This window comes from Spermophilus citellus (genome assembly GCF_964194105.1).
Source record: "Spermophilus citellus genome assembly, chromosome: 1".
Taxonomy (NCBI): Eukaryota; Metazoa; Chordata; class Mammalia; order Rodentia; family Sciuridae; genus Spermophilus; species Spermophilus citellus.
Window position 1 is genome coordinate 246,749,498 of NC_138182.1, and position 23,412 is coordinate 246,772,909.

A 23,412-nucleotide genomic window follows, 5' to 3' on the forward strand; every position below is an offset into this window, starting at 1 on the left:
TCTGTCACTTTGGGCAACTTAATCTCTTTGAACCTCTGCTTCTTCAGCTATCAAATAAAGATAATCATATCATCTCAGTGAATTAAAAATGAAAAAAAAACACTGTGTAAGAAAATTGATGATAGTACCAAGTGTCTAAACTATCAGAACTACTTTCAACTAAAGTCCACTGTTGGAAATTTAGAGTGAATATCTCATGCTATTCATAGATTATCAACTATTTTATTTGGGTTTACTCTATCAGATTTTATTTCTTTCAGTATTTTATGCATTATTGTCAACAGATACTTTAAAAGGCACATAAAGATTTAATGCTTTGAATATACTTCGTAAAGCATTAAATCTTTATGTGTCTTTTAAAGTATCTATTGACAACACTGTATAATTTTTTCTTGCTCTAATTACTTAATGAGATAAAAAATATGGCTAAAACACACACACACACAAAATTAACTAAAAATAAGCAGTGAAAATTTAAAAAAAAGAATTGTGGGTGGCTGGGGTTGTGGCTCAGTGGTGGAGCACTTGCCTAGCACATGTGAGGCACTGGATTCAATCTTCAGTTCCACAAAAAATAAATAAATAAAATAAAGATATTGTGTCCATCTACAACAAAAAATTTATATTAAAAAAAAGAATGGTAGGGAGGTCACTGTAGTTAGGACAAAGTTTGTACATGTTTTAATACTTTTAATTTTTTAAAGCAAATGGGTGAAACTGATATACAGTCTCATACTGGAACATGTGCCCAATGTAATAAATAATATAAACCATATGCTTTATAATTCACTTTTCACAATTAAGAGGATGGGATTCTTTCCTTATACACTATTATTGACAAGCAATTAAGTGAGAGATGATGACAACTGGCTTATCAATGTGAACCTGGGGAATCAAGGTGAAAGATTCAAAGGAAATGATGAATGACAGCATGAAAGCCAGGGACCCTCAGCAGCCAATCAATGGCCCAGGAAATTTTCGGACAGTGGAATTTTTGATGCGAAGCAATAGAAAAGATGAAATAACCATGAGGGTCTCCTTCCATTTCCATGCAATTTCCCTTCCCTCTCGCTTTCCCTCCCACCTCTTATCCCTGTTTAATGTTAATCTTCTTCTCATGCTCTTCGTCCCTACTCTGTTCTTAGTTACTCTCCTTATATCAAAGAAGACATTTGGCATTTGTTTTTTAGGGATTGGCTAGCTTCACTTAGCATAATCTGCTCTAATGCCATCCATTTCCCTCCAAATAAATTACATACAAGAGGAAGTGAGGGGAAAGGGAAAAATAATACAAGGGGGAGAAATGAATTACAGTAGAGGGGGTAGAGAGAGAAGAAGGGAGGGGAGGGAGGGGAGGGGGGGATAGTAGAGGATAGGAAAGGCAGCAGAATACAACAGACACTAGTATGGCAATATGTAAATCAATGGAAGTGTAACTGATGTGATTCTGCAACCTGTATACGGGGTAAAAATGGGAGTTCATAACCCACTTGAATCAAAATGTGAAATATGATATGTCAAGAACTATGTAATGTTTTGAACAACCAACAATAAAAAAAAAGAAAAGATGAAATATGGTCAAAATGTGGAAGATGCTTGAGACACATTTTTGCTTTAGGCAGGAAAGATGAGCAGTCAGGTATTCCTGCTAACTAACATATCTTCCAATTTAATGTTTTAGGCAGAATAGTAACAATGTTCATAGAGTAGTGATTTGTGATATAATTATCATGGCTACTCAGATGGACGTGTGCTCCAAGGCAGGTCTGTGAGCTATGCAGCTCAAAGTCGGGTCAATGTTTGAACACCTGAAAAGAAAACTTCCAGATGGATATGAAGTCTTGCATAGTTTTGTCATATTACACAAAGTCTAAGTTCCAGAAAATAAAGAAATAGTCTTTACACTGGTAGATTATGAACTAAGGGTAGTGAAAGTTGTGCCAGATATGAATCTAATGTTGGCTTTGTGTTCTAGTCTTATTTATTTCTTGGTTTATATTATGGCAAACAACCTGACTGATTATTTTCAGGCTTTAAGCTAGTTTATTTGTTGTCCACTTAATTAAATATCTATAGGAACTATAGGTTCTGAAGTGTAGAGCCAGAATCTGATGGAAGGGGGTTTAGAACCCATGAAATAGCAGGGTGGTTTTAAGTGTTAAATTGCATGCTGTCTACAGAAGGTGCTGAGATAAAAGTTGGAGGTGAGATGGAGTGGTTAGAAAAGGTGTCAAAGAGGATCCTGGACCTTAGCCAGGACTAGAAAGATGACATGGCCAGATGAGGGGACAGAGGATGACAATTCCTGCTGACACTTGCCTATGGTGCTTTTCCTATTTTCTGCTATTTGGTGAAACACACGCAGACCTTGACTTGCTTCTCTGGATTGTTTAGAAAACTTAAAACAATCGGCACAGATTCCATGCTTCCTTTCATTATTCAGTGCTCATTAATTATTCAAGAATAGGAATAGCATTCCATGTTTCACTGCATATATTGTATCTAGAACAGGGCATAGCCAACAAGTGGCACCCTCATTTAAAACTACCAGTCCATTTTTTCATGTACTTGTTGATTGATTGTATATCCTCCTCTGAGAAGTGTCTGTTCAGGTCCTTGGCCCATTTGTTGATTGGGTTATTTGTTATCTTATTGTCTAATTTTTTGAGTTCTTTGTATACTCTGGATATTAGGGCTCTGTCTGAAGTGTGAGGAGTAAAAATTTGTTCCCAGGATGTAGGCTCCCTATTTACCTCTCTTATTGTTTCTTTTGCTGAGAAAAAACTTTTAAGTTTAATTAAGTCCCATTTGTTGATTCTTGTTATTAACTCTTGTGCTATGGGTGTCCTATTAAGGAATTTGGAGCCCGACCCCACACTCTGTAGATCGGAGCCAACTTTTTCTTCTATCAGACGCAGAGTTTCTGATTTGATATCAAGCTCCTTGATCCATTTTGAGTTAACTTTTGTGCATGGCGAAAGAAAGGGATTCAGTTTCATTTTGTTGCATATGGATTTCCAGTTTTCCCAACACCATTTGTTGAAGATGCTATCCTTCCTCCATTGCATGCTTTTAGCCCCTTTATCAAATATAAGATAGTTGTAACTTTGTGGATTCGTCTCTGTGTCCTCTATTCTATACCATTGGTCCACCCGCCTGTTTTGGTACCAGTACCATGCTGTTTTTGTCACTATTGCTCTGTAATATAGTTTGAAATCTGGTATCGCTATACTGCCTGATTCACACTTCCTGCTTAGAATTGCTTTTGCTATTCTGGGTCTTTTATTTTTCCATATGAATTTCATGATTGCTTTATCTATTTCTACAAGAAATGCCATTGGGATTTTGATTGGCATTGCATTAAATCTATAGAGAACTTTTGGTAATATCGCCATTTTGATGATGTTAGTTCTGCCTATCCATGAACAGGGTATATTTTTCCATCTTCTAAGATCTTCTTCTACTTCTCTCTTTAGGGTTCTGTAGTTTTCATTGTATAAATCTTTCACCTCTTTTGTTAGGTTGATTCCCAAGTATTTTATTTTTTTTGAGGATATTGTGAATGGAGTGTTTTTCCTCATTTCCATTTCAGAAGTTTTGTCGTTGATATACAGAAATGCCTTTGATTTATGCGTGTTGATTTTATATCCTGCCACTTTGCTGAATTCATTTATTAGTTCTAGTAGTTTCTTTGTAGACCCTTTTGGGTCTTCTAGGTATAGAATCATGTCATCTGCAAATAGTGATAATTTAAGTTCTTCTTTTCCAATTTTTATGCCTTTAATTTCTTTCGTCTGTCTAATTGCTCTGGCCAGTGTTTTGAGAACTATATTGAATAGAAGTGGAGACAGAGGGCATCCCTGTCTTGTTCCAGATTTTAGAGGAAATGCCTTCAATTTTTGTCCATTCAGAATGATGCTAGCCTGAGGCTTAGCATAGATAGCTTTTACAATGTCAAGGTAAGTTCCTGTTATCCCTAGTTTTTCTAATGTTTTGAACATAAAGGGATGCTGCACTTTGCAGTCAGAGAAATGCAAATCAAAACCACCCTAAGATACCATCTCACTCCAGTAAGATTGGCAGCCACTATGAAGTCAAACAACAACAAGTGCTGGCGAGGATGTGGAGAAAAGGGTACACTTGTACATTGCTGGTGGGACTGCAAATTGGTGCGGCCAATTTGGAAAGCAGTTTGGAGATTCCTGGGAAAGCTGGGAATGGAACCACCATTTGACCCTGCTATTGCCCTTCTGGGACTATTCCCTGAAGACCTTAAAAGAGCATGCTACAGGGATACTGCCACATCGATGTTCATAGCAGCACAATTCACAATAGATAGACTGTGGAACCAACCCAGATGCCCTTCAATAGATGAATGGATAAAAAAAATGTGGCATCTATACACAATGGAGTACTATGCAGCAATAAAAAATGACAAAATCATAGAATTTTCAGGGAAATGGATGGCACTAGAGCAGATTATGCTTAGTGAAGCTAGCCAATCCCTAAAAAACAAATACCAAATGTCTTCTTTGATATAATGAGAGCAACTATGAACAGAGCAGCGAGGAAGAGTAGGAAGAAAAGATTAACATTAAACAGAGACATGAGATGGGAGGGAAAGGGAGAGAAAAGGGAAATTGCATGGAATGAAGGGAGACCCTCATTGCTATACAAAATTACATATAAGAGGTTGTGAGGGGAATGGGAAAATAAACAAGGAGAGAAATGAATTACAGTAGATGGGGTAGAGAGAGAAGATGGGAGGGGAGGGGAGGGGGGATAATAGGGGATAGGAAAGGTAGCAGAATACAACAATTACTAATAGGGCATTATGTAAAATTGTGGATGTGTAACCGACGTGATTCTGCAATCTGCATTTGGGGTAAAATTGGGGGTTCATAACCCTCTTCAATCTAATGTATGAAATATGATATATCAAGAGCTTTGTAATGTTGTGAACAACCAATAAAAAAAATAAAAAAAATAAACAATAAAATGTAAAAAACAACAACAACAACAACAACAACAAAAAAAAAACTACCAGTCCAGTGAAATCTGTGTGTGCCTGCAGATTTAAATAAGAGAATTGTGGGTAAGAGAAACTCAAAGGACAGAGTTGAGAGAACCCATAATTATGCCATGAGATTACAACATTCTGTAGCAGAATGTCACCTTCCAGAGATGAAGAAGGAAGAGCTAAACAAACATTCTATGCCTAATGAACCATTCTTAAGTACCTCAAATGGGTGGCAATTTAAGTGTCTGCAAGTAAAGATGCTTCTTTCTTTTTGCCTACAAATCAAAGCATAGCTTACAGACTAAAACCATAAATAAACCTATCTCTGTACAGGTAATTTCAGGTCTACTCACCCACTTGATTGTTTTGCCTAGTAGGTCTAAACTTTGCACTGAAGCAGAGTTTGAGGATTATCTGAACATTCTTGTTGAACAAAGTGATTTTTTCTGGTGTGAATGTAGCTTTCACAGCCACATCAGCAATACTCTGTGACCTGAAAGATACAAATGGAAACAGACATTATTACCAAGCATACATATCATGAGCTTTACACAGAGAACCCAGTAGGAGCATAATTTATTTTTTTCTACCTTGCATCTGAATACTTCTGCAGTATTTTCCATTTGAAAGCTCTAAGGTGGGACAATGACTTTTTGATTGTGACTACATCATCAGCACAACACACATACATTTGTTTTTAAATTCAATGAATAGCTGCATGAGCACAGGATAGAAGTCTGCAACCTCTTTGCAAGCCAAGTCATGGTTTTGGTTTTCATCAGCTAGAAGTAGTGACATTCACCCTTCTCACAATGGTAGGGGAGAAAGAAGGTGAGCAGGTAGAGATGGCAGGTCTGAGGAATGTGGTCATGGCTACTTCCTTACTGCCTCAGAGTTTAGCAGCAATTCTTTGAAATGTGGCATATGGCCATGAGGGTAGCAACTAGCTAAGTGCCAAAAAAAGGCTATAGAGTCACCTCAAGCAGATCGCTGTAACCTTAGGACCTGGATAAAGACTTTCTGATATCTTACACTGATCTAATTTGATCCTTACAACACTCCTATGAAATAGTTAGGACAAATATTATTTTCATTTTAGCAAAGGAAATATCTGAGACACAAGACATTTGAGGACTTACCAGTTTACTTGATACAAGTGAGCTAGTGAGAAGTTGGAACCCACAGTCTCCTAATTTCCCTACAGTGGAATTTACACTTGATCACAGTGACCTGTGGTGTTTACCCTCAATTATTTACAAAGTAAGTTCACTGTGTTTTTTTTTTTTTGAAAAGTATCACAAGAAGACATATAAAACATTTCCTTTTAATATCAGGTACCACCTGAAGGACTCCAGTTAATGGAAAAATCATTTCAATAGTTAATGTCTATTAGGCCTCCTAATGAATAGTCATAAAACATCTAATTAAAAAAAGGCAACTTATCCTCAAGTTTATAAGATCTGAAATGCTTAAGTGGATGTTTTCTTTAAGGCAATCTTTAAGAGAAAACAAGTATTTATTTCAATACAGATGTCACTGATTTACATATTTTGTAAGTTTATTTAAAAAAATATTCTTAGGAGTTAAACAGAAAAAACAGTCCTGAAAACTTACAGAATGTGACCACAAAATGATCTTAACCTAGCTTGACTCTTATCTCCATATGTTCATTGACTAATGTATCTTGATATTTTTTAAGAGTCAAAATTGTATTCAGTAAGGAAAAGTTTGACTATCACGAAATATATTTTAAAAAGTGACATAGTATAGTGAATATATAGCCTACCAAGTATAAATTATAAAGCCTACCAGGATGTGTAGAGGGTGATGTTCACTGAGAGATTTCTTATTAAACCACTTAAAACTCAGCCATATAATTATATCACACCTTGCATTTACTCTTGGCATGCTACTTATAAACAACCTTAACAAATTTTATTTTGGAAATATATTTTCTTGTCTTACTGTCTCAAATATTATCCTTGTGTTTTATTTCTACCACATAACAATTTCATTCTACAATAAAAGAAATGCACTTATTCTTTAAAGAACAACCGAGTTTTGCAAAAAGTATCATTAAATTTAAAAACATCAATGATTAATATTTTTGTGTTCTTGATATTCATTCAAAGCACATTTTTTTAAAAGAGATGAATGAATGGGGACTCTTGAATAATCAATTTCTTTATAATTCCAATCCTGCACAAGTCCATGCACTTATTTTTGACCTTGAATCACAAGGCCTTTGAATGTGATTCTTGTTCCCCCTCACCTTCAACTCCTATGGACATCAATGAGAGGTCAGCTAAGCCTAAACTGTGGCTTCCTTTGTATGACTAACAATTTTAAAATACACCTATTAATCACACATGAGAAGTTTCACTTTATTTGTGTGTTCTGAACATTCAGTATTTTCAATGTGTTCATGAGGCTTCCTTGCTATAAGCTGAGATAAGGCTGTTAACAGAAAGGTAAAATATCAGGGTGTCCAACAGCTTTGTTTTTTTTCTATGCACTGTTTGGTTTTACAATGTAGAGAAAAAAAAAACTTGATGCTAATGTGGAGCAAATATATATTTGCTCCCAGGAAAAATATAGTCCTCTTCTATGCAAATTCCCCAGAATCTTACATAATGCACATGGCGTTTCTCCATTCCAGCACAACAGCTCATGTTCAGTGAGCTCCTTTGCATCTGGCACTTACTGACTCACCAGAGTTGAACCACTTGTCCAAAAGCACCGATGGACACATCAGTGATGGAATCCCCATTTAAGTCTCCATAGCCATCCAAGGATCTCCCGAAGAACTGGAGATGGCTCCTAAAGGCTCCATCAGATCCCAAGATTTTCTGTAAAAGCAAGTTTGATATGAAATGACACTGCACAACAGTGGAGCCGGACAAGTGGCAACCTCTGTCCTCTAATGCCCCATGTTGTCATTTTCCAGGTTATCTTTATTCTCCACAAAATTCCGCTGTTTTTTCAATCACTTCTTATTTGCCTGTGTACCACTTTTGCACCCACATTTCCATTAATAAAACAGCATGCATCTACAATATAAAACCACAAACCAACACAAAATAGTGAAAAGTTCAGTGGATGGAGAATAAATTGATGCAAGTTCAGGTCCAGATTCCTATCCCAGCTTGCTTTGTTCAGGTCTTACACAAAAATTGCCTGCCTAAGGATGTTGCTTAGCAATCCCTTTATCCAACTGGTATTTCTCACTTGAAGTTTTATTCCCTAATTCAGTTTTCTTTTCTTTTTTAAATTCTGTGGCATTTATTACTATCAGAAATTCTTCATCTTATTTATCTGTTTTCCAGTTGTCTCCTCTATTAGAATACAAAATCCACAGAGAGCAGAATTTGACATGATGACAATTGCATATAAATACATCATCACGTAGCTCATGGCTTACCTGGGAATACTTTGTGCGAATGGTGCCCTCGTAACCATTGTAAATGTACACAGCTCCAGAATTCTGATTTTCTAAAGGTGAACCGACGATCACATCATTAAAGCCATCCATGTTGATGTCTGACAAAGCTGCAATTGCGGAACCAAACCTAGCGTTTTCAAAGCCCTTGGGGCCTTCTAGAAATTGATGCTGATTCAAAATGCCCTTGCAAAGGGAATAAAGGATGATTAAAACAAATCTCACAACATGTGTAATTAAAATTCACAGCAACTGATGTCCAAAACAAAATGTTACTTATAAGTAATATCTTGAATTAGAATTCAAAAGTTTCTATTTATGATGACAATGATAAATAAAAACTTTAATGAGTAAGATCACTGCATATTTGCTCACAAACCGAGATTAAAAGAGGTACTTCTCTTTAGCTGAACAACCTGAAAAAAGTATTCATTCCTTTTTCTCCTTTTCCTCTCATATTGAGATCTTCACCTGTTTCTGAATTTTTAATTTAAAACATTCTGATGAAAAATCTAATGTCTGGGATGAAATTAAGGTAAATGCAAAACAAAATAAAATATGATGATTTAGGTTTTACTTAAAAGTCACAAAACAGTGGCATAATTATAATGGGATAGGAAGTGGAAAGTCAAATAGTTAATATTCTATTGTAAGAAACACTAAGTAATTCTGCCCAGTGGAAAAGACATTTCCTTGTAAAAGACACAGTTTTTCCTTCAGATTTTGTAATCAACTAAGGAAATATTTCATGACTTTGCAAGAAAGTCATGCTCCTCAACCATGAAACTGGGTCAGTGTTGTTTTTTCTTCTATTGTAATCTCATGGAAATGAATTTTCTACTGAGTTTGATAACATATTAAGAGATTTTTACATCTTCAACAATTAGTGAAATAGTTCAGAATATTTGAAAAACAAGGAACATTTTAAAAACTGTGGATTTATTAAATTTTCAAATAAGTAGATGTGTGCTTCCCTTATTATATGTACAATGATACACTCTGATTATATAGGTATAATCAGAATTATTTAAATTGCTTCTATGAAAGGGTTAATTTTTACATTAATTTAAATAAATGAGCTAGGATAAACTATCACAACAGCTAAGCATAATCTTGACTATGTTAACTTCAGTTTCTCTTTTTCTCTCTATACTTGTCTAATTTTCCATGCCAAACTGTGCCTTTAATTTTCTTCCTGATTTCACTGAGTCCACTATACCTCTATACATGCATTTAGAGAGTTCAGTCTGCAATTTGGAAAAATTGTGCTTTTTTATGTCATATTGAACTAAATTTTATGTGCAAGGATTTGAAATTACAAGAGTTGGACATACACCTAAATGTTTCATTAAGCAATGGAATTTCCTGAAAAACTAATGTAGAAAGCATCTAAGATTCTATGGAGTTTTCTAAAGTGGCTGATATTTCAATTTGTCTCTTTACTGCAAGTTGATAACAAAATAGCACTGTTGTATTATTATTATCTTTTCATAAAAAAATGAATGAATGGGCTGGGGATATAGCTCAGTGGTAGTGTGCATGTCTAGCAAGTATGAGGCCCTGGGTTCAATCCCCAGGAGTGAAAAAGATGGAAAGAATTCTTATGTTTGTGGAAAGGCAGAATTAGTATTATCAAAATGGCCACATCACCAAAAGCATTACACAGAGTCAGTGTAATCCCTATCAAAATACCAATAATATTCTTCACAGAACTAGGAAAAATAATTCTAAAATTCATTCAGAAAATAAGAGACCCCAAATAGCCAAAGCAACCCTGAGTAAGAATGAAGCTTATAGCATCAAAATACAGGACCTCAAATTATACTATAGAGCTATAGTAACAAAAACAGTATGGTATTGATTGGCAGCAAAACAGAGAGGAAGACCAATGGAATAGAATAGAAGACACAGAGAAAAATCCATATAGATAGAGTCTTCTGATATTTGACAAGGTGCCAAAAACACATGTTGGAGAAAATATAGCCTTTTTAAAAAAATACAAATCAGTATACTACAGGGATACAGCCACATCAATGTTTACAGCAGCACAACTCACAATAGCCAAGTTATTCAACCAACCCAGATGCCCATCAACAGACAAATAGATAAAGGAAATGTGGTATTTATACATGATGTAGTTGTACTCAACCATAAAGAAGAATGAAATGGCATTTTCTTGTAAGTGGATGGAGCTGGAGAACATCATGATATGTGAAATAAGCTGGACCCAGAAAATAAAGTGTCAAATGTTTTCTTTCATATGTGAAAGCTACACAAAAATAAGGGCAAAAATGGGGGGTGGGTGGGAACCAGTGGAATAGAGGAAGGGGATTGAATCTGAGGGAGGACGTTTAGGAAAAGGGAGGAATTGTGGAATGAAACTGACCAAAGTGAATTTCACCTTTATGTATATCTCTAATGCACTAATTAAAAAAAAAAACTATAAATAAATAGAAAAAAGACCAGTAGAATAGAGGAAGGGGAAGAGAGGGTGGAGGAGGGGAGGGAAAGGGGAAGTACTGGGAAATGAATTGGAGAAAACTATATCCCATGTTTGTATTATTATGTCAAAATGAATACCAATATTATGTATATCCATAGTGCACTAATAAAAATGTATGAGATACCTGGGAAATGCACTAACATTTGTGTGTATATTTCAAAAATGATTTTAATTTATAATGACTTTATTTTTATAAGAGAAATGTTTCCAAAGACTTCTCATGTAAATTGGCATTAAACTCCAATTATGCCTTTTAACATGATTTTAAGGTCATTACTTAATGGTGACATCCTCAAAATTAATAAAATACAAACCAAACTCGACATGCAAATCAATTATCATCCAATAATAACTTTTTTTTTCAAAATGCAGATTACCTTTTACTTGTCAATATTAAAGAAAATTAAACTGCTTGTTTTATTTTTTACCTTTACAATAGTAAACAGGTAGACTCTTCCTTCCTCTTTCTTAAGGTCATTCATGTACATTGGTGCCCCGACCAAGAGCACATCTGTAATGGTGTCTTTATCCACGTCAACTGAACACAACACACTACCAAAATAGGAGCCAATCTGGAGTAATAAAGCATATTTATCTTAGGATTTCTAGGGTTCTTATACATTGAACATCACATTGAACTTTAATTAACTTATTTAAAATGCACAGAAATGGGGCTTTTACAACCTGAAAGATGCTAGAATATAAAGATGGAGAGCAGATTCCTTTCCTTCAGGTTAAATCACCATCTAGCTACTTGATTCTTAAATCTCAGGGTGCACAAGAATCGCTAAGGAAGTGTCTTTAAGACTTATTACTAAGCCTTCTGATGAAATGTCTGGAATGTGATCCAAAAAAAAATTTTTTTAAATAAGCGTCTCTGGTATTTCTAATGATGTTGAACCAAAGGCCACATTTATAAGAGAAATCCTTAGTAACTATGTAAAGGGTGCTGTAGAGAAAGGTAGGAGTAGAAGCAAGGGAAATAAACAATTGTACTTCCATAAAAAATATACCGTAATACGGGCAAGCCCCAAACTTTGAGTGATTGGAGTGTATGGACGTCAGGAAGGCTTAAAAGGATAAAGCATTATTTGAATTCCATCTTAAGGACTTTCCAGGTGGAGAGAAATGGGGAAGCATGAATGACATAAATATCCATGGTTGGTCTGGGACAGCTGAGTAGCTGCCAGATTGACTAGTATAGGAGGGCTGGGTGGAGATACAGTAAAAAAATAGAGGCTGGGAATTTGGATATTTATCCCACCCAGCCATATTCATTGCATGCCTAAGCGAACACCTCTTTAAAGATTAGAAATAAATAAAAACAGATTGCTTCCATAACATTTTCTTTAAAATATCCAACACCCTTCTTTTAAAAATACTAAAGAGGATGAAAAAGTGTGTGATTATAGCTAGTTTGTGGCCAAGGAAGTCAAGAACTCAGGTCTTCTTACTCTTTTGTGTGTGTGTGTGTGTGTGTGTGTGTGTGGTACTAGGGATTGAACTCAGGGGTGTTTAACCACTGAGCCACATCCCCCAGCATTTTTTATATTTTTATTTAGAGACAGGGTTTTGCTGAGTTGCTTAGGGCTTCGCTAAATTTGTTGAGGCTGGCTTTGGACTCACAATTCTCAGGCCTCAGCCTCCTGAGCTGCCAGGATTACCTGCGTGAGCCATCGTGCCTAGCAGGTCTTCTTATTCTTAGAAAATCCACAGCAACAGCAAAATCAGAATTACTTCCAGAGAACAGAAGTCTGTGGTTAGTTTCTCTGACTCAAGGAAGGAAACTACTTTCTATTGTTTACTGGGGATCAGGGATGTACATTTCACATATGGCCAAGACCAGAGGGCAGAACTGAAACAGGAGCCCATAAGCTGGCCTTTGCTCCTGCATGACACCAGGATTCCCCATAGGGTTCAATAACCAAATGACCACCCACCAACAGAAAATGGAAGGGAGTTGTTTGACCTTTTAGGAACATGAAGGCCAACAGGACACCTCGACAGGCTCAGGTGCCATTCAGTTCCTATTATAACCTACTGTTCCTGTGTTACCATTTCTCCTCCAGACTCTTGGCTCCTCATGTGGCTTTGTTCACAAGACATAGTGCCTGCCACCATGACTAAACAACAGCCACCTAGTGTTCATGTGGGCAGTCAGAAATATGGACTGGGATATTACTAAACATCACAAGCTTTGAGGCCAGATAAGATTGAGTTGTGAGAGTAACTTAATACCATTAAAATTATGTTTTCTTAAAAATCTGGCTAAACTCTCAGTAACATGTCAAAGTGGAGAGCAGATGTTCTAGTATTACTGTGAAAATGTAAGGAATGTACAAAATTAAGATCACAGAGCCAAATGCAGAGGAGGTACTCAATAAATGTTAGCTCTCATTTCTACCTGCCCAATTCCCTAAGTACCCAGTTGTCCATAAAATTATTTTCACCTGATAAACAATGATATTTACCTGGTCCCCTCTGTGAGCCTGGATAATTGTGACATTGCCATTCTCATTAACAGTGTACAGCACTATCTGGCCAGTGTAATTTGCTCTAGGAGCACCAGCAACAAAGTGGACATTTTTTTCAGTAGAAATTGCAGCCACAGAATAACCTAGGAGAGAAGGAAACACAGGGTGTCAATGAATATCTCAGACAGATAAGGCTTGCCCAGTTAGTAGAGATGTTCAGCGATCCTTTATATTAGATATAGAGCACAGTTCTCTATGCTCCTGGGTATGTCACCAAGGACACATCTTTCTATTTCTAAGATGAACTGCTCTTGCCCTTCCACTTTTCACACTATCCAGCATAGATGGGTCTCTCTCCATCTACAAATCTGGCTCTAGATTCCAGGTTGTCCTCATCGGCAACCTATGAACGTGGCACTCAACAAATATGCCTTGAATGAATGAGCGAATGGAGTTAAAAAGTAATGTCACACAGAGGAAAGGCCACAGGCCACAGGAGTTAGATAGTTCTAGATACAAACTGTGGATTTGACACTAGGTTGTTTAGGATCTCTAAGGATCCTAGAGGTAAAATGGCTCTCATGTGGTTTTAGAAGGATTTAAATGTTTATATAGATAGAATAGCCATCCCAGGAACTGCCCCATAGTAGGTCCTCTAAGTCAGTGGTTGTTTATCATAGGAACAAAAAACGGAAAACTCTAAAACAGCATAAAACTACCACTTAGTGTATTGGCTTTTAGAAACTATTTCTATTTTATTTTATTTTATTTAATTAGTTTTGATATTGAGGATTGAACTTGGAGGCATTTAACCATGAAGCCACATCCCCAGCCCTTTTTTGTATTTTATTAGAGACAGGGTCTTGCTAAGTTGCTTAGGGCCTCTATAAGTTGCTGAGGCTGGCTTTGAACTGGTGATCCTTCTGCTTCAGCCTCCCAAGCCCCTGTGTGCACCACTGCACCCGACCACTATTTCTATTTTAGAGAGACATGATCATATTCCAGGAATTACAATGATTAAACAGTCATAGGGATTGGAGTGCAAAGCAAATGTTTTATTAAGCAGTTGTGAATTAAAGCCGGATTGGCAAAGAGGCAACATATGTATGAACAACAAATATGATTGCATTTCAGAGGCTTTGCTGAACTGACTGACCCTAAGATTCAACAAGAAGCTAGTTTAAAGGAAAGCAACTTCAGTCTGCTGAGCCAAATGCTTCTATACCTTACCTAAATATGAACTGTGGTTTCTATCCTGCAGAATCTGGTCAAAGGCTTGTTTAGGAAAGATTGAATATCCATGAGATGTCCCCCAGACAATAGTCCCACTCCAGTCAAAAGCTCCAACTGCTCCTAGCATCAGAATATCCTAAAGTAATTGAAAATTGAAGATCATTAAATAAATCACATATAATGCATGAGAAGGCAGGGTAGGGCAAATGTTGAAATAAGCTATTTATATTTAAGAAAAATAAATGCAATAAAAGGAAATATATTAATGTATCTTGATATATCTCAAAATTGTTTTCATAAATTTGCACTGGAGAACAAATCTTATCATGGTTTATCTTATTTTGGGCCATACTTTTGACATGTTACATAGATAAATTTTTTGTAATAAGCTCTGGTATAAAACAGGTACCTAGTCATCTTAAAATATCCACTCAAAACACACACATTTGCAAATGCTGAGTCCTTATGAGCCTATAAAAAGGCATTATAGTAGAATGTCAGTCCCACATATTCATAGGAAAAGCTCACAACTGGAAATGAGACATGCTTGAGTCACAGAGTACTGACCTGAGAGGAGGAAGAACATGCTCCTGCTCTCTCAGGCATGTCCTGGGGTCTCTTTTCTGACCTATTACTTTTAACTTTTTCCTCTCTCTTTTTGATTCATTCTCAAATCCCCATATCCCATCTGTGGGATGACAGTACAGCTACAAAAGGCATCTGTAGCTGTGACAGTTGATCTATTGGAAGGAAAATTAACATGGGCCAGCCCTGAGGAAGGGTAGTGGGGGACAGGCTACTGTGGATTGGATCAAGCTCAATTTGAATATCAAAAGCTATAAATCATCACTGAAGGCAGGTTTCGTCAACACGGGAAACTTTATATTTAAGTATTTGGCCTTAGATCTTAGAAAACATCAAAGGTATGATTCCGGATCATAAAATAGTAGCCAGGGAAACAATGTGTGCCATTTTGAGGATTAGAGAGTGTGAAATGATGTGAATGAATGTAGTATTAGGGACTCTGATCAGGACTCTGATCAGCATGGACGGGTTTACAGAATTGTTATAAAATTCTCTGTGTATAGATTCATTTGTATTTATTTCTATGGGAAAGATTAATAACTTTCAGCATCTCTAAGATTTGGTGCCCCAGAAACAGTCCACACTTTCTATTCTAGACATACAAGGAGCTGTTCTTGGTCCTTGGTCTGCCCCTGAGTTCACACTGTATCCTGACTATTTCTCAGGGCGTCACATATTTTTTCCCCTTTCACTACCTACTCATATCCTAGATAGAATTAGAGTAGAGGCTTGAAGGCAGATGCTTCTGAGAAAGAAGACTAGGCTTCTCTGAGCTAAGAAAATACTGGTGTATTCCAATCTTCTCTCACATCTTTGCTAAACTCTTTCAACTATTTTCTGTCTCTGCTTTTAGAGAAAAATACTATTGCAACTCGGAATTTGTTAATTGGTTGAAAGGACATTCCTGTAGGGATAATATCTCACAATAATATGGGGCTTGAGCTCTGGAGCAGTGGAAGTCTTCTTTGCATATTATCTCTCTTCCTCCCCATAGAAAATCCCTTTGAAATAGGGAAGGGGAGGCATTGTTAATCTTCATTTTTGAGGTGATAAAGTAGCAACACAAAGAAGCTAAGGAGCATGGCTAGGAACCAGAACTATCGGTCTCTAGATGGTTGTTTTTTCTACTTCATGTATAAGGTATTGAGTCTGAAAGCATAGGGGTGAATGGCAGTATGGCTTGACGTTATCTATATACACACGTTTTGAGGAGAGTAATCCGCGCTGAATCCTACTTGTGACATTTCCATCTGGATGTTGTCTCCTCCTTGAACAGTACCTGGGAAATAATCAGTTTCAAAATTGTATTATTGTCAGCTAGTAATGAAAAAAGTTTTAAAAAACTGACTTCAGGGACTGGGGTTGTGGCTCAGAGGTAGAACATTTGCCTAGCATGTGTGAGGGACTGGGTTCAATTCCCTTTAAATCAAGTTTTCAAACATAGGTGTGCATGCATCTCTCTTTCTCTCTCCTCTTTCCTCTCTCCTCTCTCTCTCTCTCTCTCTCTCTCTCTCTCTCTCTCTCACACACACACACACACACACACACACACACACACACACACAACATTCACCCAAAAATAAAGAGCTGGAAGATCCTGGAAAAAGGAAATGACTAAGAAAGTGTTTTAACAGATTATGAAAATCTATAATACCTCCAAAGTAGTGTTCATAGTTGGTTTTAACTTAAGATTAATGCATTTAATGACATGCCTACAAAGTTCCTGATATTAAAGACCCTTTCACAAAGGAAGGGTATGAGGCAAGGTGAAAATTAAAGTCAGTTTTTTAAAAAATATTTTTAAATTATCAATGGTCCTTCATTTTATTTATTTATATGTGATGCTGAGAATTGAACCCAGTGCCTCACACATGCTAGGCAAGCGCTCTACCACTAAGCCACAACCCCAGTCCTGATGTCAGTTTTTTTTTTAAAAAGTTTTCATTACTAGCTGAAAAACTAACTGAATTTTTAACTTTTAAGTATGTCTCAATAAATGCACACATATCTCAGATGCAGTTGGATGAGTTAGGTAATTGACCAGTGGTGAAGATTCTGCTGAGAGATATTTGGGTTAGCTACCAGAAACCAAGATTAAATATTGAGGAGGAATTTTACCAAGGAGGAAGTTGTTCACATGTGGTGCTTGCCCCTGTCACTAGCACTAGTGCTCATTTTCCATGTGTTAAGATCAAGATGGCTCCATTTCACTAATCTTCACAAAAAGGAAGCTAAATTCCTTGGACTAACATTTTAATAAAGAGAAGAAACTATACTATATAACCTAGTGTTGTTTAGAAGAAGTAATGATTTACACAGAATGAGCAGAGGTAATTTTAATAAAATAGAAGAGTGCTCTTCAAAAAGTCTGTAGTAGTAGATAATGTACAAAATCATTTCTAGTTAGCTTTAGATTACATCGTGGTCATTCTTATTCATGCCACTACAAATGCACAAAATTATCAGCATGGACAGCTTAGTAATTTTTTTATCTCAGGGAACATGAGATTTTGATGATGACTAGTCACTTAGAAGCACCATAGGATAATTAAGAAGGAATACAATTTTTTTTTGATTAGGAATTTCCAGTAAATAATCAGGAGATCAAGATGTAAATATAGCAATGAACTTTTAATTTATGCAATCCCCTTGGATGCAGATTTGAAGGTAGTTCCTGATATGTAGATGATCACTAAAATACCCTTTTTAAAAATTTTTAAAATTTGATCTAATTAGTTTTACATGACAATAGAATGCATTTATGAACTTTGATATATATAGATGGGATATAATTTCTCATTTTCCTGAGTGTACATGTTGTAGAATCATATTGTTCACAGTTACATATAAAGTAATAATGTCTGTTTTGTTCTACTATCCTTGCTATTCCCACCTCTCTTTCCCTTAAAATACCCTTTTTATTGCAGAGAGTTGCATTAACTATCTGGAACCAGGATTTGGGTAGTGTGGAACTCTTTACGAAATTTAAAGTATGTTCTAATCCTCCACACAGTGAGTGCCTGGATATGTGATATTTCTACACTGACTAGACTTTTTAAATCCACATAAGTAAATTATTTTAGATCTCATAAATAAAATGTTTCTTCAAAAATTATACAATATCATATAAAAAGGTAAAACTATTTAGGAATGTAATAGATATTGCTAATTTTTCATCAATTTATCATTTGTCAACAATGTATGAGCTTCTTTACTTCTCAATAATCTCTATAATAGTAAACATTATTGTGCACATTTAGGTAAAATATAAAAGTGATGGAAATTCTATTTTTAAATAATTACTGAAGTTGGGAATATTTTTTATGTTTATGAGTCATTGATATTCTATCCTTTATAAAGTATTTGTTCATATTTGTAAATTTTTCTTACTGATGTATAGAAGTATTTTTCCTACAAAACTATACTAATTGACATTAATAATGCAAATGTGTGAATACAATAAAAATTTCATAAAGTTTTAGAAGAAAGTTCTTAAAAGGAGCTCTTTTACCTTCAATGCCGAAAATTTGTTCTCCTAATGTCCCGGCCTTTTCTAGAAGAGCTGCTTCATTAGACACATTGAAAAAGTATCTTTCTGTTGGAACACTAGCAATGGCTTTGATTTCTTTTATTAAATTTTTAGTATCAAGGGCATTTCTGTTTAAATACCCAAGAACCTTGAAAATAGAGGAAGAAGGAAAAAAGTCATTCCCGTTGTTCTCCACGTTTCCTAATAACACCTTCTAGTCTACTTCCCAACACCAAAGACCTTCTGGAGAAGTAAATCAAGCAACATTTCCACACCCATTTATTTAGTCGACAAGACAGAAAATCAGCAAGGAGCAGAGAGACAGTAAAAACTTTTTAAAATAATAAACTTTGAACAGTCAATAAGAAAATGCTGGTATAAAGGAACATTTATCCATCAACTACAAAACACATGAAAAGAAAAGCCACCTACTGCTATGCCAAATCTCAGTATATTGTCGTTGTTGCATTGCTCAATCACGTCCTTCAGCATTGAACCATCATGGGACTCCCCATCGGTCACAACCACCATTACTTTGGTAGCTCTTGGTCGTCCACCGGAAGCTGCTGAATAAGCAAAATCTCTGTGGCCAATAAAATTAAAGACTCGTTATCAAAAGATGAAGTTAATGTGTTGACCTCTGGTTTAAAATTAAAATCCAGCCTATATGTATTTAAAATAATTTTCTCAGCTCATTGATCTTTTTCAGTTTTAATCCATTAACCCTTTTCTTTGTATTTTTCATATTTGACATGGTATTTTACAGACTACTCATGTATAAAGCTTTTTTTTTTTTTTCTGGTACTAGAAATTGATTCAACTCAGAGGCACTCAACCACTGAGCCACATCCCCAGCCCTATTTTGTATTTTATTTAGAGACAGGGTCTCACTGAGTTGCTTACCGCCTCTCTTTTGCTAAGGCTGGCTTTAATCTTGAGATCCTCCTGTCTCATCCTCCTGAGCTGCTGGGATTACAGGTGTGCATCATGGCACCCAACTAAATCACTCAACTTCTATAATTGTTTAAAATGGTTTCATTTTCTTAGATTTAAATTTTTGGTCAACATGAAATCCATTTTGATGCAAGGAGCAAGGCAGGTTTAAAGCTTTATTTTGTTTTTAAGTGATTAACTAGCTGTTCAATAATCTATTTCTCTCTGTCAAATGGACCATATTGTTACACATTTTTTTTTCTACATAATTTTACCTACTCCTATGGATAAACTACCATTTATCTAATGATACTTTAACACCTGTATCTGTCCTCAATTCATCTCTTCCATCTTCAAATTTACATATTCAATGTGTGCTGCATATTTTTACCTGAATGTGTAAGAAGTTCTTCAAGTTATTGGTATGTAAAATGAAGCATATCATTTTATTTCCTAAAATATTTTGTGTACTCTATTTCATAGAGTATAAAAAAGTACAAAATGGTTCCATAGTTTTCAGCTAGATAAATTTGAATTATAGTTTTTCACATCCAACCTTTTTGAGTGAAGTATATTGTCTAGGACATAGTCTAGATCACAAGTATGAGTGAAGATTTTAAGAAGAGAAACTGGGCCTTGTTTAGTTTTGATGACCTGCAATGCCTGTGACAACAAATTGCAATGACAGACAGTGAAATAAGTTGAAGGAAACAGGACAACAAAATTAATGCAAAAAAGTGTCAGTGTTTTAAAGAAAGAGAGAGAGGGAAAGAGAGAGACAGAACAGAGAGAGAAAGGGGAGAGAAACAGAGGTAATTATAGTTTGGGTGGTACAGGAAACTGGGTGATTCTTCTGGCAATAGGAGGATTAAATTCTCTTAGCTACAGAAATAATGGTGGCACAGGGAAGAAAACACAAGTTTTGAAAAGATGATTAAACTGTACAAGTTTCATCTGAGTAGACAGTGACCATTACCTTGGAGAGGACAGTTTTTCAAGGCCCTGGTTGCCTCCCATGGAAAAGTGCCACACCTATATTTCTTGATGAAAACAGGGACCCTCAGTAGTTTCTAACTCTAACAAGGCCATTTTGTATCAACCAAGTTCTTCCCCTCAGTCTGGATCAGAAAAAGCACTTGACCTTATGGCAGCTGACCCTATTGACTGGCCAGCAGTTGACGAGATGACCTGGCCCTACAGGACATCTTAATAGAGACAAGAAAAATTAAACCCATCAATCATATCTTCCCTTATAGGGAATCTGACTTTGAGATAGATAAAGAGAGTCACCCACTACTAGAAGCAGCAACTAAAATATACACACAGAGAGGGGGGAAAAAAAGAAAAGAAAAGAAAGGACAGATGTAATGGGAAGTGCAGAAATAGAAATGACAGGATGTGGTGACTGACCAGACGTTTGATCTAAGAAGGAATAGAAGGAAAACAGAAAAACAACAAGTTTTTGAGTGACTGAGCAAATAGACTGTGACATGAATCAAAAAGACAGAGTCACGAGGAGTTCTGGGGAAGGAATGACCAGTTTAGCACATGCTGAATTTGATAAGTGAGTTGACACTCCAAATAAACAAATTCAGCATCAGCCTGATGCCCATGTGGCTTTGGGTGGAAAATTCAGGAATGACTGCTCAGTAGTGGGGTGACATCAAGAGAGCTGATTCTGACACCACAGGAGGGGACACAATTCCTAAGAGGAAGGGCTGTACGGAAGGAAGGGCTCTGTTTAAAGAAGAAAAATAAGCCAGTGACTAGGCAAAAGTTGTTCACAAAAAGTTGTCAGGGATCCAGATATTGGCCACGTCATGACAAGTGTTTCAGAATAGTAGAGTAGGTTCATCCTTATCACATACTTATCCAAGAGGATGAGGCTTGAGGGGTGGCTTAGAGGCCTGCATAGCTAGGGGAAGAGCTAGGTTTCAAGAAAGTGGAAGGAGAGGGTACAGACCCTGTTTAAATGGAATTCTGGTATCAGGAAGAAGCTATGCACACAAGATGAAAAGGCAGGAAGGAGGCTTAAGGAAAGGCACGGGTATTGTTCTCATTTTTTTTTTTTTTTAACAACAGGGCAGTACTTAGGATTTTTGTAAAGGGATCTGATTAAATCAGTAAAGGTGAAGGTCATGGACCTGGAAAAATATAGAAACTGACATAAGAATGAGAAAAACACTGCATAGTGTAAAACCCACACTTCCCACAGATTATTTTATATATATATATATATATATATATATATATATATATATATATATATATATATATAATGAACCATGTGATTTGGTTCATATGTTTAAGATTCTACAGCTCTTGTTAATTTGCATGAAGTGCTTCATAAACTTAATTAGTAAAAATTTATGATAAATATTAACAAATAATGATGCTGGCATTTGAAGCTAAGATCTTGTTTCATTTAATTCATGAAAAATTATAAAATAAAAATTTAACTGTTGCAAAATTTAAATTTTAATAATAAAATAAAATTTAATAACAGCATAAAATTTTAAATAAAAATTTAATTCATGAAAAATCATCTTATAAAAATCCCAGAATTGAGCTGGGCCCTATGGTACATGCTTGTAATCCCAGTGGCTCGGGAAGCTGAGGCAGGGGGATTCAAAGTCAGCCTCAGCAAAAGCAAGGTGCCAAGCAACTCAGTGAGAACCTATTTCTAAAATAGGGCTGGGGATGTGGCTCAGTGATCAAATACCCTTGAGTTCAATCCTTGGTACCAGAAAAAAAAAATAAATCTCAGAATCAAAGATTTTAACCTTATTTTCTAAGTGTCTTCTCAAAGTATTCAAATTATAGAATGCGGGGACTTTTGTTTATTAGCCCGATTTAAGTGTGGGTTCCAGACATATTACTCTTCTTTTATCTTTTATTTCCTTTTCCTTACTTCTCAGCACTTTTATATTGTCAGAATAGTGGTGTTTTGGCAATAAAACTTACCTTGCAAACTGAATTGCTTTGAAGGTGTTTGTGAGGTCCCCACCATACTGGAATGTCTGGGATGTTGCTGCAATCATTTCATCTTTGGTTGCAAAAGTATTCAGGTTAAACACAACTCTTGGATTGTTGGCATATTGAATTAACCCCACCTTCAAAAGAGCAGAATTTTATTCATGGACTGTCATCACATAATAAACAATTTCTATATGACCAGTATAATAAAAGTTAAAAAAAAATGCATTTAGACATGTATCCGTGGCTTAAGGGAACCACTTCAAATTTTTTTCTTGGCAGTTATTTTTCTTTGGATGGAATGATATCTGTGTATAACTGTCGTACTGATTGCCAAGCAACAGAATGTGCTGTGGATTATGACTTGGTTATCTAGATTTAACCATTATGGGGAGCCACTCTGAATGACCATGCCCTCCAGTCTTGAATCAGGAGGCTCTAGAGCCAATCACCATATTTCATAGTGACTTGAGCTTTGTCCCAGCTTGGATAGCAAGGCCTGGCTCCAGTGTATGCATCACCTGCGAGGATTGAGCTACTCTCACCTATTCCTTTGTAGTCATATCCCTTTGCCCTTTTGGGGATAGAATGTTCCATGGAACCTCCCCTTGTGTGTTCCCTATATAAGAATAAAGAATTCTGGTGGCTCTCTCTCTTTCCAAGGACCATAAGTTCACAGAGCCATCTCTGGAATATTGAAAGGGGTATTTCTGTGTGGTT

The 23,412-nt window shown here is 36.1% G+C and overlaps 1 protein-coding gene across 1 annotated transcript in view; it reads right to left on the reverse strand.

Moving 5' to 3' along the window:
• The window catches only part of ITGA2 (integrin subunit alpha 2), a 100,414-nt gene that overhangs the window by 21,606 nt on the left and 55,396 nt on the right, over positions 1-23,412 (reverse strand). Inside the window, exons 7-16 of the mRNA XM_081278823.1 lie at positions 22,681-22,829; positions 19,216-19,366; positions 18,766-18,931; positions 16,457-16,533; positions 14,667-14,805; positions 13,434-13,579; positions 11,391-11,534; positions 8,442-8,645; positions 7,733-7,869; positions 5,374-5,513 (exon numbers count right to left, since the gene is read on the reverse strand). Coding sequence (XP_081134949.1) covers positions 5,374-5,513; positions 7,733-7,869; positions 8,442-8,645; positions 11,391-11,534; positions 13,434-13,579; positions 14,667-14,805; positions 16,457-16,533; positions 18,766-18,931; positions 19,216-19,366; positions 22,681-22,829 — 1,453 coding nt within the window. The remainder of the gene's footprint in view (positions 1-5,373; positions 5,514-7,732; positions 7,870-8,441; positions 8,646-11,390; positions 11,535-13,433; positions 13,580-14,666; positions 14,806-16,456; positions 16,534-18,765; positions 18,932-19,215; positions 19,367-22,680; positions 22,830-23,412) is intronic.